Source organism: Colius striatus, chromosome 4 (genome assembly GCF_028858725.1).
Source record: "Colius striatus isolate bColStr4 chromosome 4, bColStr4.1.hap1, whole genome shotgun sequence".
Lineage (NCBI taxonomy): Eukaryota > Metazoa > Chordata > Aves > Coliiformes > Coliidae > Colius > Colius striatus.
In genome coordinates, this window is record NC_084762.1 from 69835489 (window position 1) to 69857300 (window position 21812).

The 21812-nt window shown below is 38.5% G+C and overlaps 1 protein-coding gene across 1 annotated transcript in view; it reads right to left on the reverse strand.

The window, feature by feature from the left end:
• Nucleotides 1-3796: 3796 nt before the first annotated feature.
• Nucleotides 3797-21812, reverse strand: part of CNGB3 (cyclic nucleotide gated channel subunit beta 3) — a 61769-nt gene continuing 43753 nt past the window's right edge. The window contains exons 11-18 of the mRNA XM_061994599.1: nucleotides 19689-19830; nucleotides 17620-17779; nucleotides 17134-17231; nucleotides 16010-16093; nucleotides 13155-13273; nucleotides 7802-7948; nucleotides 5142-5322; nucleotides 3797-4033 (exon numbers count right to left, since the gene is read on the reverse strand). Of these exons, the coding sequence (XP_061850583.1) occupies nucleotides 3797-4033; nucleotides 5142-5322; nucleotides 7802-7948; nucleotides 13155-13273; nucleotides 16010-16093; nucleotides 17134-17231; nucleotides 17620-17779; nucleotides 19689-19830 (1168 nt within the window). The remainder of the gene's footprint in view (nucleotides 4034-5141; nucleotides 5323-7801; nucleotides 7949-13154; nucleotides 13274-16009; nucleotides 16094-17133; nucleotides 17232-17619; nucleotides 17780-19688; nucleotides 19831-21812) is intronic.

A 21812-nucleotide genomic window follows, 5' to 3' on the forward strand; every position in this document is an offset into this window, starting at 1 on the left:
GTGAACTGTTCTTCTGTTGTGCTTTTGTGTGTGGCACTCTCTGTGCAGTGACAAACGCTGCTTGTGCAGTTCCTACAATAAGTCTTCCACAGGCTGAACAGCTCAGATTTGTAACAAGTGTTATCAGATGAGAGGAGAAGTCCCTTTTCACTCAGTTGTTGTGACTGTGCAGTGTATATTTCATAAAGCATCTCATACTGGCTTTTAGCAAGAAAATACACTGAAATTGGGTGGTTTTTGCAGTGACCAATTTATGCCCTTTGCCACGTTAAGAGTTCACCCATGAATACTATTTCATACACTTATTATCAGGCTTTCCAAAACCTTTTTTTCAGAACGTTGTCTAAATTTTAAGTAGAGAGACATGGAGATGTAGTTAGTTTTAAAATGCATTGTGCTACTCCATCCTTCAATTTTTGTGCATTCAACTGTGGTCAAGCCTGCTTTTTTAGGAAACTGAGCAATACTGGAGACATAGCATTGCAGTGAAGTTTGATTCCTTATGGAATCTGAGTGGGCTTTGGTACTGGAAGTTGCATTTTCTAAGTGCTCTAGAGTAATTCACTCCACTTCTCCACCACTCAAGAATCGACAGGATAGAATTAGTTCCTGAAAGAATTTTATACATCTTACATAGAGAGCTACTGGAGAGAGTTCAGCTCAGGACCACCAAGAGTGGAGTGGAGCATATTCCTTATGATGAAAGGCTGAGGGAGCTGGGGATCTCTAGCTTGGAGGAGACTGAGGAGTGATCTCATTAATATTTACAAATATGTAAAGGGCAGCTGTCAGGAGGATGGAGCCATGCTCATCTCAATGATAGGGTAAGGGGCAAAGAGTACAAGCTGGAACATAAGAGATTCCAAAGAAATACAAAGAAGAATTTCTTCACTGTGAGGGTGACGGAGCACTGGAACAGGCTGCCCAGATGGGTTGTTGAGTCTCCTTCTCTGGAAACATTCAAAACATACCTGGACAAGTACTTGTGTGACCTACTCTAGGAGGTCCTGCTCTGGCAGGGGAGTTGAACTTAGATGATCTTTCAAGGTCCCTTCCAACCCCCAAGATTCTGTGATACATCTTGACCTTTCTTGCATTGTTCCTTCTGGTGAAAACCAGACATGTAGTTGCAGTTTGGATTCCTGGACTCTTCTTGCCCTTTCCCACCCCTTAAAACGGAGGAATTCTGGCAATGGGAAAGTACAACAACAGAGAAGATGGACGTACTTCTGTGTGGCAATGAGCTTCTGCAGACACTAAACCATTTCCTCTTCCATTTTGGATCTAAGGAATTTGAGAGCTGTGTGTAACTTGGTAATTGGGCAGAGAGAACTGACAGGCATGCTGCAGCCCTGAGCTATTAAGAGCTGTTGCAAAGTCGCAACTTGTGGGATGTTCTGTTTGACAACCCTCTCAAAAAAAAAAGCCAGAGATTCATATAATTCATAGATAATTATTATTCACAAAAGGCCTTATTTATTAAGTGATTCTGCAATATTTCCAATTTTGAGGTTGTATTGGATGTGTAATACATGAGTAATTATGATGTACCTTACTATTTCTTACCTCTGTGTTGATGCCCTTTTTTCATACATATCAAAGAGCAAGTAACATAAAAATTAAGATCATAGATTGATTTTGGTTGGAAATTATCTTTAAGACTGAGTGTAACTCTGCCAAGCCTCCCACTAAGCCGTATCTCTTAGTACCTCATCTGCACAGCTTTTGAATATCTCTAGGCATGGTGACTCCATCATCTCCCCGGTCAGCTTCTTCCAGTGCCTAAGAAACCTTTCACTGAAAAAGTTCTTACTAAGAGTCAATCTAAAACTCTCCTGATGCAACTTGAGGCCATTTCTTCTTTTTCTGTCACTTGTTACTTGGGAGAAGAAACCTAACCCCACCTCACTACACCATCCTTTCAGGTAGGTGTTAGAGAATGATAAGGTCTCTCATTAGCCTTCTTTTCTCTAGACTAAACATCCCCAGCTCCCTCAGCCGCTCTTCACGATACTTGTTCTCTAGACCCTTCACCAGCTTTGTTGCCCATCTCTGGACACCCTCCAGCACCTCAGTGTCCTTGTAGTAAGGGGCCTAGAGCTGGACACAGTACTCAAGGTGTGGCCTCACCAGCACTGAGTACAGAGATACAGTACTTCTGATACAAGATGATTCTTCTCGTGTAGCAGTTGAACCCTGACTTCACTGCTAACATGGCAAAACTTTCAAAGAGATTTTGTTTTCTGGTCCATGTCAGAGATTGAGGGGAGTGTACAACATGTGGAATTCAATGATCCAGCTTTTACTCAGGCAAACCACTGATTCTGGTTGTGCTGTCAGCTTTGCCTGTGATGAGAGAAGTTCAAACGCTTTGAAGAACAAGCCTACAGAATGCTTAGCCTGCAGGATCATACATAGCCTGCAAAGTGAATGTTTAATTTTGGCATGGTGCCTTCTTTGGTTGGCTGGTCAACTGTGGAGCTGTGAAGCCTGCCCTTACAGTTTCTTGGCTGAGCCTCTGCATAATGGTTTTATTTGCTAAAACTGCTCATCCAGTAGGGACTGAAAGTGGGTAGGGAGAGAGAGGATATGCAAACCCATGGAAAAGGAAAAAGAGTAGTTGAGAATTATGTTTAAAACATGACTTCAGCCTTCTGCTTAATATTGCATCTCTTTCTGTGATGATTTGAGACAGAAAGTTGACAGTCTTCCTTGTAGGGAAAGTATCTCCCTCTGCTGTGGCACTCATATATAGGGTTTACTTTAATTCACAGGTATGATGTAGCTCAGCTCCAGTAAGGCATGGAGTTCACTTTACACCATCAATCAAAGTCTAGGATGGAGATGAACAGCTGGAGCATTGATTGAAACCATGTACAGAGAATGTAATTCCTGCTTTTTGTAAAATAGCCTTTATTTTTGAAGTGGCCATTTTACATAGCAACACTTCAGAAAAGTTATCTGGTACCAACTGCTTGCTTTTCACAGAGCTTTATTAATGCCAGTCCCCTTAAGAAGACCAAGCATGTGAGTCAGTAGCCCAAAGTTAAAGGTCACTCCTGAGGTGGGAGGGGGGAATAGCTGAGTCTTTGCCACATTTATTCACTAGAGTCAATGACGGCTGGAACAGATGCTCATGTTTTCAGAGGACTGGTGGTAGTTCTACTATCTGTTCCCCCTCTATGGATTTTCTGACTTTATTTGTTGACAGAAGCTTTGTAGCACTCTGCCCCAGGCTAAAACATCACAACATGCAGTATCACACCTTTCTACATGGAGCCATGCTGATCACAAAAGCAGGTCACTGATGAGAAGTATAAGGGGAGGAGAGAAAAAGATGGCAAGAAACATAAGTAACCTCAGCAACAGTAGGGCAGTAACAAGAGTAAGGATAACGATGGGAAACCAGAAAAGAAAATGGAAAAGAACACACACGAACATTAAGAGCAAACTGAGCAGCAGGGACAGCAATAAGAAAGTGAGGATAAACAGGAGAGGGAAGAGGAGAAGCAGGAAGAAGACAGAGTAAGAGATAAAGGAGAGCATGGGACAAATGAGAAACAAGTGTCCTGAAACACAGTCTGAGCTCTAATTCCTATTGCACCAAAAATTCTCTTTGCAGGCTCAAGGTTAAGAGCCAAGTATATAAATAATTTGTCAGTTGTATCAGAGGAGGATTGGGGGTAGATTTTTCTCTTGAGTAGTCTCTACTTTTCTGTGCCTCAAAGCAAAATCACACTAACTCCTTGAATTCAGCAAGACAATGGATGGGGACACAGCCCAAGCACCATATAGATTACTGTTTCTTCTCTTTAACTTCAACTGTAAGGATCTCTCCTTCTCCTGCTCTGGGAGATGGAGACATACTAATGATCAGAGACTCGTTACTGTTCTGTCTGCGTGTAACTGCAGGTTTAGGCTTCGCATCTGCATTCAGCTCTTCCTTTTGTGCAGGGGGTGCAGTTGAGGCTGGGGGCTCCATGGATTTCTTCTTCTCTTGTTCAGGCTTATTCTCTGCTTCGGCTTGGGGTTCCTAGAAACAAGAAGTTAAATGTTTTCTAATGCTATGATAAAAATGCAGGAAGTAGTTCTGTATATGGAGTGGAAAAGCACTATTAATGATGTGCAACATATGTACATTTGTATTTAGATACTGAAAGTCAGATTCTAAATGAAGAATGCAAGTTCAGAATCAGAATGTCAACATAAAACATAGGAAAAGCTTGCAGATGGTTTTTATTTATACTGCAGGATGAAACAGCCATGTTTTGAGGCACAAAAGCCTTCCTTAGGTCTTGCCTTCCTTTATGTACTTATGGTAGTATAGAAAGAAAAAGTGTTATGTAAATCTTGACTTACTACTTAGTACCCCAATTCCTTGGCCAAGCCTTTTTGCTATTAAGTTCACAAATAAACATGAAATTGAGCAATGTTTCTGTTCCAATCATAGTGTTGTAGTCATCTATGTAAGCAGAGATCATTTCCCTTAAAAAATTAAACTGCAGCCAGTTCAGCCACAAAGACAGAAAAGGATTCTGCCACCTTTGGGTGAATATGTAGAACTGAATGAGTTCTTGTTAACATTAACATTTCTCAGAATGGAGTATAATGTGGGAATTATTTTTCATCAGCTAAAATAACAGTTTTCTCAGAAGTGCAAGATATTAGAGATTTAATCAGTTTTAGCTGTGTGGGCTACACTTTGGGTTTTGTCTTCAGGATTTATGACAACCAGGGATCTGAATTTGAATTGAAAGGTTACCGTGTGCTTAGGTCATCTGGATCAGATTACTGGGTTAGGATATTTCTGTATTTACCGCTGTTTACATAAAACTAGAAGATCAGATACCCTTAGAGTCTTTGTAAAGTCTATTTTGTCCTTACTTTCTTTGTGGATTTATATTTGCTTGCTTTTTTTCCTTGCTTTTTCTTTGCTCTGTATAGAATCCAGGTCCAGGAAGACTTGAGCCAAATTTTGGAATTTGTCTTTACAGAGATTAGGTACAGTGATCATATCTCAGCTACTGGGGGTTGTTGTTGTCGATTGCAGTAAGGCCGCATTTTTATCTGTTCTGTTTGCCCAAGCCCTCCCGGTGTCTTTCAGTGCCTGAAAGAATCTACTCTATTTTCTGTGGCATTACCTGAATTTCTTGTTCTCTCTTCAGCTGCAGCAGCTTAGCAAAGCCTGCTTTTCCTTTTCCTCCAAGCATTGCTTTAAACAATTTCGGAGTTTCCTGTTTCTGGCCAAAGAGACCGGCCAAGCCTCGTGGTTGTTGCACTGGTGGTCCTGGAGCAGGTTTCCCTTTCTGCTTCAGCAGTACCCTGGAGACAGGAAGGAACGAGAACACATAGCAGTGCAGTTAAACCAAGCAACATTCCTGCAAAGCTAAAATGTCACATTCAGGGATGAAAGCCTGGCAACTTTTCCAGGCAATTACTTTTCTGGTCCCAAGTCCAGTGGCAAGAGCAAAGCTGGAAAGAGAAAAGGTTTTACCCTAAGCACTGGTAGAGTTGGTGGCTGCTGTTCAAATTTGGAGTTGCTTACCAACATCCTGGAGAACAGACAAGTGCAGGCTTAAATTAAGTTCTCACAAAGGGGACAAGAGGTTTATAAGGTGACAAGTGGTGTGGAGGGGGACAGATGCTTTATACCTGAGGTGTCAGTCTCTTACCTGGCCTTCTGGACGAAAATTGAGAGTCCAACTGATGCTTGTGGAAGTTGTTTACCAAACTAACTTTCAGTATGGCTCATCTCTCAGAGGTCAGATCAGGCAGTGCTACTTATTTTTGGTCTTCTCCACTAGAAGATGACACTCTGAACATATAAAAATCACTGACAGTGATGTGGCAGAGTGAATTTTCACACCCTTCTGTAGCTGCACTGATTTTCAGCAGTAATGACTTGAAGTGAGAATGAATGACAAGGGTAAAGATTAGATGACAGTTCCGAGACAGATGGAACCAGTGCAAAGCAGAGGATTCCCATGCTCTCAGTTTCAATTAGGTTACTGTACAATTTTCAAGGCAACTTTTCTGTCCTTGCAAAAGCCCTGACTTGTGGCTTGAACAAGGACTATACTTGCGATGTAAAGTATAGTAAGTCCCACAATACCGTAATTTTCTCCAGCGTATTGTACTTTGTAAGTCTGGAAATTTCAGAAGTGAAGATTTTACTTCAAGTCTTCTTGTCGTAAGTTCAAATAGTTCACTTCAGTGGCCTGTATGGATTTGTTATGTAAAGATCATAGAGTGACTGTCAGGCAAGAACAAATTTCTTGCGTGAATAAATCCTGTGAGGTTTTCTTTCAAGAAGCCCTTTAAGAACTCTTAATGTAAACCTCCCAGGGCCGAGAAACTAATAACTTGATTGCAAAACTGAACATAACCACAATCTCTATCAAAACAGTACACAGATCTCCTGTTGGTATCTAGTTTTCTAGAGACATGGCTGTCCTTGCATAGAACATGGGAGGTTTGGAAGACTTGGCGGATGCCTGGACAGGTGAGCAGAATACATGTCCTCCACAACAGGGCAGGTACTGTGTATCTTTAAAATGATACAGGATATCCTGTATGTAATCTAATATCTAGAGAGGCCTTTGAGCTCGGAGTGCAGGTAGGCAGGTTGCATGATTAAGCTCTTGCAGTTGAGAAAGGGTATTTGGAGGAAGCAGAATTTAATGGCTTGGCAGAATATGATTAGGATGCACAAGAAAGCAGAAGAAGTTAGTGTAGAGACAGGAATAACAAATAATGATGGTTGCACAACCGTTAAGAAAGAGGCTGGGGAAAAGTTGTGAAAGATAAATTCTGGGGATTGCAGTCAGTGGCTTTGTTACTTGTTTGTTACCACTTTGTTACCTGTTGATACCACATTTGAAAATTGGTCAATTAATCCATTCTGTGTCTAGGTTCCATGTTCCTCAGAGATGTGACGATTCTCAAGAATCAGGCACTCAGGGCTGTTGAAACATGCAGAATGCAACCGTCTGCTAGCACTTCCACTAAACAAAATGTCACTCCTGTACTATGTTTAGTCTTCTCTGGTAGCATTTCAAGTCTGGGAGCAACCTTCCAATCTTTGATAGCAATGCAAAGCAGCAGCTGAGAACAATAAGAGTGCTGAAGTACACAAAGAGTGACAAACTGTCTTTTACAAGGTAACAAGGTACTCATTTTATCACAATTTTATGAAAAAATCTGACCATATTTTCCCCTTTCAAAGCTGGGGAAAGGGTGGTACTGGCAAGCTACAGCCAAAGAAAGAAGGAAAACAGTTTGAAATCCCATTTCAGAATCCTTCTGAACAAAACACACACCTCGCTAATCCATGTGCTCCCATCATGTCAGTCCTGACTTGAAATCCATTCCTAGCTACTGCTTAAGGTTTTGGAAATGCGTACTAGTCTATGGGTACATCGAAGCGTGACTCCATAGAGTTAGTTGCAAGTGTTTGGTTGCATCTTTGAAAACCTAATTCTTAACTGACATCTATCCTGTAGTTTCATTCTTGACTGTGAGGAGGGTCCTGATATATGTCTGTATCTATTTGCTTTGTTACATTAAACACAACAGAGAAGGCAACTACAGACTTTGTTCTCCTTACCACGTTTCCACAACCCTTGGAAGCTCTGCCAAGACCATTACTTCCACTTGTTACTACCAGGCAAATCTGACCTCTGGATACAAACGTGCTTACATCTGTTATGCTTCCAAGAAAGGAACGGAAATCTATCTAGAAGCCACAGCTGTCCACTCTGAATCTACATAATGTAATTTAAGAAATCTTATTAGTACATACTTTGCTTTCTTCATGAGAAGTTTTTCTGAGTCGGGATAATGCACCAAGATTTCATTGAGTGTTTTCTTGTCCAGAATGAAAAGGTTGGCAAAACCATGAGCCACCACATCAGCAGTCCTTCGATTTCCTCCACCTGCAGCTAATAGGCTGAAATAAAAATAACATAATCAGTCACATTGTTGCTTGTTCCAGTAAGGTAAATATCTTTTATGCTAGTTCTCCATTAAGTCATTGTAAAGCTTACTTAAACACCAGCTGTTCTATCTGATGTTCTGTAAAGGCCCTTGACAGTTGGAATTAGAAATATCTTCTCCCTTCAGGAAGGCAAGTTACCTCTGCTGATCAGGCACATTTAGATACTGTGAAAAGTCTTTCTAGATACATTTCTCCCAAGAGACATCCACTGTAAGGACCACATTTGTTTTACTCCTCATGTGAACTTGGCATTTCCTCAATTTTTTGTTGAAAATTCTTTACATCAGAAGTAGAGCGGCATAAGTCTGTTATTATTGAAAGAGTTGTTTACTGTGAATGAATGATTCTCTGAGAATTTTAGTTTTTCTGAGTGAATAACTTCTGTGGGACTTGGGTTTTTAGCATTCTCACATACCACATCTTATGTTTGAATGTTGGCAAGTTGAATGATATGGATTAGAAAGGTCTTTCAGGCTGACAGTTACAAATGTGTTTGCCAGGAAAAAAGTAAAAAAGGTATTTTGTTTTGAAAGTATGGCATTAGACCAGTTTAGCCAGGAGCAGTTGGCCATAGGAAGTATATCCACTTAAAAATTAGATATTATACAAATAAAAATTCAATTGTTCACCTTACATTAAGCAAAGGAAATGAAGAGACTTCACTTTTCAGCTGTGGTGATAAGCAAGACAAGTCTCGTCTTGCTCTTATCACTGAAATTTCTTTATCACTCTGTTCAAGGAAGTCTGCCCCAAAGTTTGCCCTTTAAATATTTCTCAGTGAGTTACTATTTCATAGAATCACAGAATGGTAGGAGTTGGAAGGGACCTTTAGAGATCATCTAGTCCAACCCCCCTGCAGAAGCAGGTTCACCTAGATCAGGTCACATAGGAACATGTCCAGGCGGGTCTTGAAGACCTCCAAGGAAGGAGACTCCACAACCCCTCTGGGCAGCCTGTTCCACTGCTCCCTCACCCTCACAGTAAAGTAGTTTTTTCTTATATTGAAGTGGAACTTTTGGTGTTCCAGTTTCGTCCCGTTACCCTTCGTCCTCTTGCTAGCTACTATAGAAAAAAGGGATGTCCCAACCTCCTGACACCCACCCTTTAGATATTTATAAATGTTAATAAGATCACCCCTCAATCTCCTCTTCTCCAGACTAAACAGCCCCAGTTCCCGCAGTCTTTCCTCGTATGAAAGGTGTTCCATTCCCCTGATCATCTTGGTGGCCCTGTGCTGGACTCTCTCCAGAAGTTCTCTGTCCCTCTTGAGCCGAGGAGCCCAGAACTGGACACAGGATTCCAGATGAGGCCTCACCAGGACAGAATAGAGGGGGAGCAGAACCTCCCTTGTCCTGCTGGCCACACTCTTCTTGATGCATCCCAGGATGTCATTGGCCTTCCTGGCCACGAGGGCACATTTCTGGCTCATGGTTAGTTTATTATCAATCAGGACTCCCAGGTCTCTCTCTGCAAAGCTACTCTTCAGCAGTTCAACTCCTAGCCTGTACTGGTGCATGAGGTTGTTCCTTCCCAGATGCAGGACTCTGCATCTTTGCATTTTTGTAAAGAATATTTAGTAATCTCTAAATTTAAAAGTTATTAATAGAGGATAGTGTGGAGCTCATAAAACATGCACTAATGCTTATCTAAAATATTAATCATGGGTATATAAATATTGGGTTTAATAACAAATGTATGTGTAGAATATATTTACAAATATTAGATCATACAGATCTAATTTGATTTAAAAGAGAGTGTGAGACCTCTGCAGCTGTGTGTGCACGCTATTTTTGGACATATAGTGTTTTTCTGCAACCCAAGACAGGAATGAATATATGAACTCAAGCTGAAAATGCAGTATATCATCTTCTTTTTAAACAATTCTGTACAATTCCTCAGAATAAAACTATTTGCACAGTAAGAAAAGAAGTTAAAGGAAATTGCAAACAGCTTTTGAGGTCTGATGAATCACTTCACAACAAGTCATTGAACAATCATTTCCAGGCTTTAGTAACAGAAAGCTCGTTTTATTGAGGCAGACTTGGACTAAGGAGATCAACTTTTTCATTATGGTGATGATGTGAGGTGAATCCTACAAGTAAAGTAGTCCATGTTCGAACGGAGTCATCTTTGACTAAAAACAACTTTGTGGATTTCAGCATTGAATCTGTTTTGGCTAGTGTACTGAGTTATGTGATAGACCAGATTTTGAAGAATGACTATGTTAGCCTTGCAATGGTTCTTGATATTTCTATTAATACCAACAAAAAATAATCTGTCTTTATCTAACATTTTTACTCCAGTTGTTAGCCTGAAATGCTCTAATATTGGTATGAGAATGATAATTTTTGAATCCTTATGCTGGCAGATTTATTTTTGAGGTTATAAAAGTGTCAAAGTGATGACTCTGTATCTATTTTATTTTTTTTTAAATAGCTGATCTCTGTAGGAAGCTGCTGATCACTGAAATTAGCAAATTGATCCAGGGAAGGCATGTGTATCAGCTAAATGTGCAGGCTTGTGGCAACTCAGCTTGGCACCTATGTGCAAGAGGAGAGAACTGGTAAGTGAGGAAAGTTCAATAGGTCTGGATCTTGCTTCTGAGCAAGATGTCAAAAACAAAGGACAGAGCTCACTGAAATGCAACGTCTGCCACTTTGTGGGAAATCCTGTGCCAAAGGGAAAATGCAATCATTCACAAAGCTAAATACTTCGTGTAGTTCTGATTTTTTAAAATAAAAGTTGGGAGACCAAACATTTAGAGACCTTCCTGTCAAAAATTTATGTATAATGGAGAAATGTTTCATTTTTTTTCCAGAATTACTGTTTTCTGATGAGAAGTAGTTCTAGTGAAGTATCAGTAAATGGATGAATGAGGACAGCTGGCTTAAAGTGTAAATTTCTCTAGGCTAATTAAATGTTGTATTATAACTGCATTTCTCTTTTTCTCAATTGTCTGTGCAGACAGGCTCTCATTAAGGCACCAATCTGTTTGCCTCCAATTCCTAGATTATTTTGTGTCCCCAAACTGATATTATCGATACAGGAAAGTAGTAACAAGGGTAAAGATGTTAACTGGAAGGCAACTCTTATTACTTAATCTGTTTCTGTAATAATTTTCAGGATGAAATTGGCGAGGGACTTGTTTGAACATTAGTCTTGCGTTGGCCTCCTAGTGTCATTCAGGGAATTAAAAAAAACCAAAACAGTTTTTGTTTTCTTCAACTCCTTTGCCCTCAGAGGCATTTTAGGCATCATTTACATGTATTTTGAACAGAGTTAGATTAAATAGTAAGCATCTTATAAATCATATGGTTAAACCACTCAGGATGAAGCTGACATATTTCTCTAAACAAATCTTGAATCAGAAATTAGAAGGAAATTGGTCTGATACCAGGTGATAACCAGGGGAAAACTTGGATGTGCTAGATGAAGCTATATTTCATCCATCAGAGTGGTTTTTTTTTTCATTTTCTTCTGCTCTACAATATTCAGAAGACCTTGACAAAACATAGAAAGATGCTGTACAAACTCATTATTTTCTAACACTGCCACAGGGAAGAGTATAAATCTTTGCCGATACTCTTAGTGCCTCATCTCTGTTTTTCTTCAGTTTTGAAGATGTCAGCAGTTGCTGTGTCTTTTCTCCTCAAGTTTATCCACTGCCTGGCATTTATATGCAAATTACAAGTGTCTGAAAGAGTATGCTGCTGGAAGAGGTCAATGATGAATAAAGCAAGACTAGAAATGTAGTGTTATAGCATTGCTGAGGGCTTTACTGACCATATTGGCAATTAGCTAGAGTAACATGTATTGGAAAATGAGCCTTTAAAGACTGCAGTGTGGTTCTCATGCAGAAACAAGTGCTCACCTCTATTAGACTGAAAGTTTGAAAATACCTTACTTATTACAAAAACAATCATTTTAATTTCTCAGTTTGAAAAATTAAGTCCTTGCTTCAAATAGAAGACTAATCAATTATTGAAAACTGTGAGCGTGTTACATAGCTGGGCTGCTGCTGCTTTTTCTTTTATCTTTTCATTATTCATCTCTTACTGAAAACTAGTGCATTCTCAGCCTTTCCACATAACTTACAATACAGCAGTTTGTTTTGAGGCTTTGCTCAGGTATTGTCACACAGAGAAATACCTTTTAAATAACCTTCTCTCAAAGAGCTGATATAATTTCACTTTCCCACTCAACGAAGAAGGTCTGCATCTATATCAGGTGTTTCCCACTTCAGGCCTAAGCAAGTTCTGTCTGCATGTCATGGTATAAAGTGGGAATTTTTCCTTAACTCCAAAGGGACAAACAAGTAGAAGATAAGTGTAAACCTGGCACTGAGCTGATTACCACATTTCAAAAGGAGGATTAAAGCTACCAGCAAGAGGATTAACAAAAACAGGAAGGCAGCTGGATGAAATCAGGATCCAGTTTATCACATGCAGCACCACATGTATTTTATTACTTTTCCTCAGGCCAACCTCAGCAGGGGATGTGGTGCCTGAAATCTGGCACTTGGTTGGCTAATTGGGGAACTGCATATGAGTGAATATAGAGAGTATAAAAAACCACTTGTAGCCACCAGACAAAAATGTTCACCTCCAGGTAAACTCAGACCCCAAAATCTGGTCTGTCAGCCTTCTTGTTTTGTAAGCTCTTAACCAAAAACATTTTCAGATGTGGAAACCTGATTTTTGGCAACTTAATCCCTACTTCAGTTCTTAAATGAACTAGTTTTTTTGCAATTTTAGATCTTTTATCTCTTTTATTGGAAATGAATTATCATTTTTTGCCATCTGCTGTGTAAGGGCACCTAGTCTTACTATATAGGAAATAAAATGCATTTTGTCCTGTTGTGTTGCAGACCTCAGAACAGGAAGATGGGTTAAGTCATTTAAATGCTGAAGGAAAAATTTCTCTGTCTATGCCTGTGTACATTGCCCAAAACACTGGCCTCAGATCTTGCCAGATTAGTCTTTGATGTTTCACTTAGATTTTCCTGCACTTACCTGCATCTCTTTACTCAGTGTCCTCTTGTCTGATCCTATCGGCTTTCTGGCCTCTTCAGGTTGTCATGCCTCCCACAGAGAAGTTATGCAATCACTGATTATTTGACCAGTTCTAAAAAAAGTATTAAAAATAGCAATGGACCTACCTGATCTCCCCAAATACAGCCCCCGCTCTTAGCGTAACCAGGACTTTTTTACCATCGGGGCCTCCAAGAACTTGAACTTCACCTTGTTTGATAATGTACATCTCTCTGCCAATCTCTCCCTGGGCACACAAAAACATACAAAGATCCCATATTTTAGCAAGGAAGAGTTTGTGGGATTTTTTTGTTAGAATGATCTGACAGACTCCCCTTTAAATATCTTTCTTCTCTCTCATAAACAGGTTTACTGGTATTAGAGAGAAATAAATGTTTGTGCTACTTGTCCTAGCACTGAGCACAAGCTCAGGTTCTAATTTTGATGTGAGACAGTATCTCAACAGCAGTAAGACCATCTTGGCCATCTTGGAAAAAGAAGACTGGATAATAATCAGGACTGTAGAAGTAATTTTCATCAGGTATTCTAGTGGAAACTTAAGTATTGCATCACTGTATTTAACAAGAGACGTGCAAAAAAACCTGTGCTTCATGGTCTAAAAAGCTTCATTTTTTTTTTACACTATTACTTCTAATCATTACCTAATGTAAAAAGAAAATGAGAATGAACAGTCTTTCAAAATTTTGTTGACTTTTATGTAATCACTGGATGATTTAAGAGTTTATAGAGTTATTTGTTATCCTCTACATGATCTACTAGGATTCAGAGGTGTGACATCAATATATACAATACAAAGTAGGCAAACTGGTGTAATATAATGGACTTCACAAACATGATCATAAAGGTTTTCACAACATCTCAGTAAGGTAGCCAAATAACTATTTCTCCACTCATGCAGCTGGAGTACTGAGAAAAATCAGCAATTTCATTTTAAAAGTGAAAAGGCAGCAGCAACAAAGCCAGGACTGACAACATAGGGCTTGCACTTTCTGTCACTTCACTTGCTCCTCCAAACCTGTATGCAGAACCTCCCTGGTAAAGTATGACAAGGCCTGCATATATCCAAGGAGGAGGTAGTTCCAACAAGGGTTTATTCCCTACTATGTGTTTCAGTATTAACAAGATTACTGTGACTGTTGAACATATAGTAGATCTATACAAGTGAGAGGCCTTTTAGCTCTGAATCAAGCTGGAATAAACTGATGCTTCAATTCCCCATAATCTCTCCTTATGGAGAACTCTTTTCATCTGTCTGCAGTATCAAAATCTTGAATGAGTTACAATTGTTTATTATGTCTGTTATGGCAGAGTCCCATATGCAGTAAAAGATTATTTTGTACTGTGCATTATACAAACAAGCACACTGCTCTTCCACCCAGCCTAGCCAACAGTAATTCTGTGACTAGTCTTTGAGAGGGCACACCTGATCCTTGAATGTGGTCAGTCACAAATGTTTAACTTCCTGCACTGTGGCGTCCACGGGCCTAACTCAAGTATTCAGAATCACGTGTTTGCTTGTGGGTGAAGTGGGACCTTAGCGAATACACTGGCCCGGAGCTGCTAAAGACAAGTTCTGATGGTTGCTTCTGGGTGTGGTATGACCTATAGGCCACTTGCCAGAAGAGTAACAGTACTCCTAGTTCATCCCCAAATGCTTCAATTACATCCTACACTGGCAATGAGTACGTTTATATGCCTTCTGAAAAAAGGACTTTGGGCTGACCTGGCTAAAAGCTGAGCTATCAACTTGTGTTACCAGAATCATAGAATGGTAGGGGTTGGAAGGGATCTCCAGAGATCAGCTAGTCCAACCACCCTGCAGAAGCAGGTTCACCTTCACCTAGATCAGGTTGCATAGGAACATGTCCAGGCAGGTTTTGAAGACCTCCAAGGAAGGAACCTCTACGACCCCCCTGGGCAGCCTGTGCCATTGCTCCGTCACCCTCACAGTAAAATAGCTTTTTCTTATGTTTAAGTGAAACTTTTGGTGTTCCAGCTTCATCCCATTACTCCTTGTCCTGTTGCTAGCTACAATAGAAAAAAGAGATGTCCCAACCTCTGACACCCACCATTTAGATATTTGTAAATATTAATAAGATCTCCCCTCAGTCTCTTCTTTTCTAGACTGAACAGCCCCAGTTCCTGCAGCCTTTTATCATAAGAAAGATGTTCCAGTCCTCTGATCATCCTGGTGGCCCTGTGCTGGACTCTCTCCAGAAGTTCTCTGTCCCTCTTGAGCTGAGGAGCCCAGAACTGGACACAGGACTCCAGATGAGGCCTCACCAGGGCAGAGGAGAGGGGGAGCAGAACCTTCCTTGACCTGCTGGCCACACTCTTCTTGATGCATCCCAAGATGCCATTGGCCTTCCTGGCCACGAGGGCACATTGCTGGCTTGAAGACTGTGTGTGAGCCAGAATGCTGAGAGAGAGTAGACATCTTTGCTAAGGAACAATGTGACAGCATTCAGCTGGAAGTCTGGAGATGGCTCAGAACTGTGAGTGAAGGTAGAGCAAGATCAGATCCTGCTGTAAGGTGGTATGTCATGCATTGTTCTTGGAAAATTCAACTTAAGAGTTTCTGAATACACAAATGAAGTACATGCAAAGCAGCATAGACTGAAATCTGTAGGCTAGGTTTGCATGTATATATATGTATAAAAACAATTAAGCTTGTTCCATTTTCAATACAAAAACTTTGTGAGGTATCATTAGATAAGTCATGTTTATGTTAAATGCTCTCCCATATTACTATAATTTTATATTTGAAAATTTAAGTAATAAAATCTGTATTGTCTTCTTCTGTGTTGAAATTTGAGAGCACATTTGTTATTATTACGCACAGTACCTTAAATAATTTTCTAATATCTAAGTCAATATTAGAATTGAATATTAGACCAATATATGAACTCTTTTTCTAAAACACATATTGTAATTATGATTTAATAGAGACAACAATGCTCACCTTTTTGCAGACAAAGTCACCAGGTAAATACACAATGGATTTCAACCTTAGTAGCATGTCATATATCATCTGGGTGTCACACCCCTGTTAAAATAGTTAGAATTGATTACTCTATTAATTCAGCAGCACAAGTGACTATTAGTGCTTACACTGGGCAACAAAACCAACAGTGTGTGAATGATCCAGGGATTCGTAAGTGGAATGCAAACTAAAAACATCATAACAATCAGCTTTTAGAGCAAAGAGAAGGCTGAAAAAATTGCCATTTCACAGAACGGTAGAATCACAGAATGGTTGGGGTTTGGAAGGGATCTTTACTTTAAAAGATATATTTGGGTTTTTTTTCAAAGTAAGCTTCTGTGGAAGCCCAGTTAGTGCTATATTCAAAGTTTTATGGGTATTTCATGTGAGTTATATTACAGATCAAGGGGAAAAAAAAACCACCAAAACAGATCATGTAAAATGTTGGTATGAATCTGTGAATTCCATGTCTTTGGCAGATCTGGCAGAAACCATGAGCTATGTAATATTTATACAGACAAATTACACGATTTCTTGCTATTGTCCTAACAAACAAATTAGTATGTCAAGACTACTCAAAATATGCAGTATCTACTTCTTTTTGTGTCAGAAATCTAATCTTAAGTACTACATTTAAATTGTAGCTCTGGAAAAGTATCTTGATGATAAAGAGAAAGATCCTTTGCACAAAAAAAGTTACTACAGAGTAGCATTCCCTACATGGAAGTTACGTTGGCAGGGCACAGAGCACTCATGATGTCTTAGGCAGTATGCAGCAAGGTGGACTGTATTGAAAACTGCATTCTTCTGTGCTTAACTCTTGAGCTTAGTTATACTCTGAAATCACCTACAGTACGACCATGACATCAGCTTTAGTATGTCACTAAAACAGTTCTGTGTTTTAGTCTCAGTTGCTTTTTTTCAAACCTTTGACACAAAAAAATTCAAAGGCAGGCATATGTCTCCATTAACTGAGACATTTCAAAGATCTACTTTGCCTTGCATATTATCAAATGTGTTCTTAAGTGTAGCAAGATCTTCAAAAGAAGGTTTCTGCCTCAGGAATATCATGTATTTTTGTATTCTACTGCAAAACTACTCACTTTGAATAAGTCAACTTTATTAACAATGGCAAAGTTCACGTCAATTGCAATGGCCAATTGCATTTTGGTTGGCATCTGCTCCAATAATTCCGATTCATCTGTAAAAGAAAAAAAAAGCTAACTTGGTTAGAAAATATAAATAAAGAATGAAAGAATGTCCATAAAAATAAACACCATATAGCAAAATAACTTCTTGGAGCTATTCCTCCATTTATGAGTTCAAATGAGGAACCTACTAATATGCTTTTACTAAGATATTGTCTTTTAAATTACATATCTAAAGTTATAACCAGGATAAGTGTCATATTGCTTTGGAGGTATTTCTTTTCTGTAGTAAATTAATACCCTCCTCTCACCTCTCACATGCAATTCAGAAAAGGAGAAAGGTGGATTTTGCACTAAATCACAGAATCACCGAATCTTGAGGGTGTGTGTGTATACAAGCACTTTCAGAGTTACTATGTAACTGGAGTTGGAGAGGCTTACCCAGCATTCCCTGGGAGTCCCATGTGTATTCGTACCAGGTTCGAACACGATTTTGGACCAATCTTGGAATAGAATAAGTGTTCATATAGGAGACAGTGTTGTCCATACAGGAACGGTAGTAGTTTTGTCCTGCTGTAGCTGCTCCAATTACATCTCTCATCTGCAAATGTCAGTTATTGTTAGTACACATTCGAGCAAAAATTGTCTTGATTTGAATATCTTGTCAACAACGTATCAAAAGAATAAACCACTTATTTGAAAAGTCACTGATTAATTATACATTCAGCTACATGTTTTGAAAAGGTGCTTCAGAAGCATTAGAGATTTAGTAGTTGTGTTGGAAAGTCTATATTTATGATTTTAAAGGAAACATTTGCAGGTTTTTGGCTTATTCTCCTGTCTCGTATTTCTGAATGTGGATGAAAAATATAGGTAATGCTTTTCCTAAAAATCCATAATAAAGCTACTCAACATTTGTTGTGCAATCTAAGTCACAAATGAAGCAAACTGGGCTAAATTTCTCTAATAACATCAGCTGGCACTACTGGATTTAAGATCCTGCCCCTGTTTAAATAGTCGAGAGAATCTAGATCAGTCCTAAAAATGCACTTAGAGCTGAAAGGTGACGTTGAAGTGTTTAGTGCAGGAACATCATTTAACTTTCCACCACAGGTGCAATTTAGTTCTTAGAAAGTGGGTGAGTTAATGTTCGTAGACATTCCTTCTTCAAAAGGCTGACTATAAAGATATGTTTTCAGCAGAATGGCTTCTTATCACAGTGGCCAAGGGCTAGCATGCCAGTGGGCTGAATTCTGCTCTTTATTACAGAGATGCAATTTTTAACAATTTTTAAGCAAGTATACTAAGCCAGGAATAACTCAATAATTTTAGGAGCTTTTTGTAAATAAGGATTATAACAAACTGCAATGAGGCTGTTTGTGTGTTAAGATTTGAGCTTTGATTCTGCAAATTACTATGCCAATTACAAAAACTAATCTGCGGAATCTTTTTAGGGAATGGTGCTTTCATTGACAGTTATATCAGTTAAGGGAAAGAAGTTATGAATGTGTGAACTCAAAAGTTTAATCCAATATAATTAAATTCAGTAGTTTTCCAGAAGCAGTATTTTATAGTATTTTATTTTTGGTAATTCTTGTTTGCAGATGAGTTTTAAATCCCCTAGCCAAGAGTCTGTTGCGTGATGGTTATCTCGTCTTGCAGTTCTAAACAGCAAGAGTCATGTGCAGCTTTTAAGAGTTTAATTGAAGTTTTTGAATCCTGAACTCAAAATAAAAATAAAATTTCAGATTTTTACCTTCTTTTTTTTGGTGACAATTCTCCCAGTAACAGACCTGTACAAATCAAAAGGTCTGGAATGTTTTCTACAGGGATCTGATAAGGCATAGTCTCACATGGGAAAATGTGAGATTTTTCTTTCTGCAGGCAAAGAATTAAAAACCTTGTGGATCTAAAGCCCAAGTTTAAGACTTGCAAGCCAGAAATACTTAAGTTATATTCATTTGGAAATATAACTAATTTGCTGTGATCCGAGATTTTTTCCTTCTCCTGTCAAATGAAAACCAAGAGAAATAGAAAACAATTAATTTTCCTATTAACAAATATCTTGTAATTTATGGAAATGAGCAGAATTCTAGGTTGACAAATATCATGGGATTTCCATTAACAGTATTCTATTGGCATTAGTACTGAGCTTGACATTCAATAATTTGTACATATTAGTGTCATACCTACAATCATAATTTTTCTATCAGATTTCACAATATTATAGGAATTTGGCTGTGAGGAAGAAAAATAGAATTAAAAATAGTTCCAAGAATCATCTGTGTCCTGCAGAGTGGTGGCTTTAAATCAGCTTGTGTGCAAAAGGGCTACAAAACTGGGAACTGATTAAACAGATGTGTTTGTAAGTATGAATGACAGTTACATAGAACGACATTCAGATAGAAGCTATACGTTTTCCCAGAACTAAACTCCATGAAATTGAATACATTATCACTACATGACAGTACTTAGAACATATCTAGTTACTAGAATCTTTTTTCATGTACCTGGCCAATTAAGCTGGAGAAGACAAAGACACCCAAGAAAAAATTCAGCAATTGAAAAACTATCTCAAACAGAGTTTGTGGTTCTGGAAGGCCACCGATAGTGATCAGAGTACGAACTGCCCAGTAGTAACACCTGAGATACCTGTGGACAGAGACAGCATTTTTGTTATTGACTGTAGGTACTTAGAGGATGGAAATTAAGCATATACCTACCTGAGTTGGGCCGTTCACTGATGCTTTTCCATCTAGAAGATCTTCAGCATTTTTTATAAAGGGTTATGATTTCACAAATGCAGACTTCAGGTGTACATTTTGACTTGGTAGTCTCCACTTTTAAACTCCTCTCTGAGAAATGAACTCTTACTCCTATTAATAAATGCTCTATGTAGCTATACAATTAGAGTATCAGTTTTGTATGAATATGACAAGCTCAGAAGAACAACCAATTCTAATGAGAGCTTTTTATTTAAATCGCTCAAAATGGTTTTCAGGTCTTTGACCTAAAATGTGAGGCTTTAGCCAAGCAATTGATTTTTGCTTTTCATTACGAAGTCACTTTTTTCTTAGTTGCAGATTAATGCAATGCAGTAACAATGCATAAATGTTTTAGATTTTAACAGCCAGAACTGTCTGTTTTCTTTCAGAGTCCTTAAGTCAAAAGAATCATCCTATATTTGCAGTCATATAGTTTTCCCATGTTAGGGCTATGAAATCACCTATGCATACTTCCAGTAATGTATGCATAAATGGCAGCTTTCTCTTAGACTTCTGTAGCATAAATACATAGTAAGAAAAAGCCTCACATTTGGAAGAACTGCAGATTTAAACATAAAATTATTTATCTGGCTTATCTGAGAAGAATTATGATATAAAGCATATTAATATCATATTCATTTGCTGTAATTGAGAATACTGTAATGGTTGAAACATGTAATTTAAATATATAACTGAAGACATATGATTTATATATAAAAGTAAACAAATTTGCATTACTTCTGTGCTATTTACAATGGGAAACAACAGTAATTTAGCAAGTCCCTCTCCCACAATTGCCTTGGATGGCAAACTTGCTAAGTCCACCATGACTGACAATATAATCTCCATTCTGGGAATGTCTACAAAGAGTGAAAGCAGCTTCTCAAAGGGATTTAGGGGTCACATTCTTTGAAATTTTTTTTTCAGATCTGCTGCCTGTCCCTTGCCGAAGATGAAGTTAACACAGTCTATTCTTCTGTAATTTTACTTCAAAAGAAACTTTCTGCTTGCAAAGTCACATGATATTCACTATCTCTTAAGCACAGGTTTTACATTTTCTCCATTTACATTTGCATTTATTGTTTTTATTTTAATCTGCAGTTAAAGTTACACAGTTCAAATATAAAACAGCTTTTTTTTTTTTTTTTTTTTATTTTTCCCCCTTAAGAAGGAGTGAAATAAGATTGTAAATTTTGTTTAAGAAAATCCAGAAAAAAACAGACTCCTATTTCAACAGTATTAGCAGCTCTGATTCCTGCCTAGCTGGTGTCTGGAAACCATCATTGCTCACCATATGGCTTAGTAGCCTACTATAAAATTGCCGTTGAAGCAAACAACATGAGACAAGAAAGGGATTTTCCCTCTGCACTACACAGAGAGTATGTTTATCCTTCGGGCAGTCAAACTACTAGATTTTTCCCTAAAATAATTCCTTGGTATGAAAACATTCACAAACACTTCAGGTAAGATACCTTCTAATATTATGCCATTAGAAATATCTTTTTCATAAAAGTCTGTTTCAGAGGACACTACATGGTTTTGGTTAATAAAAGTAAATCAGATCTTTGTGCATGTGGCTATCAGATTTTAAGTTGGCATTCAGACATTCATTTCATCTCAGGGAAGCATTATTTCAGAACTATTATGTTTGACTCCTCTCAGTTTACAACTGAGATGGTAGTTTAAGCAGAGTAAACAAGTGGCCGTTATAAACTGATACTCTGATGACCTTCTTCTTGGTATCTTTTTCTTGAGTGACTTATTCATCATCTGACTGCAGGTATGAAGATCTCAGATAGAATGATTTAAACTACAAAGTTTTTATCTAAAAAGTACAGTTGCAGTGCAGGTTTGACACATTACACTTGC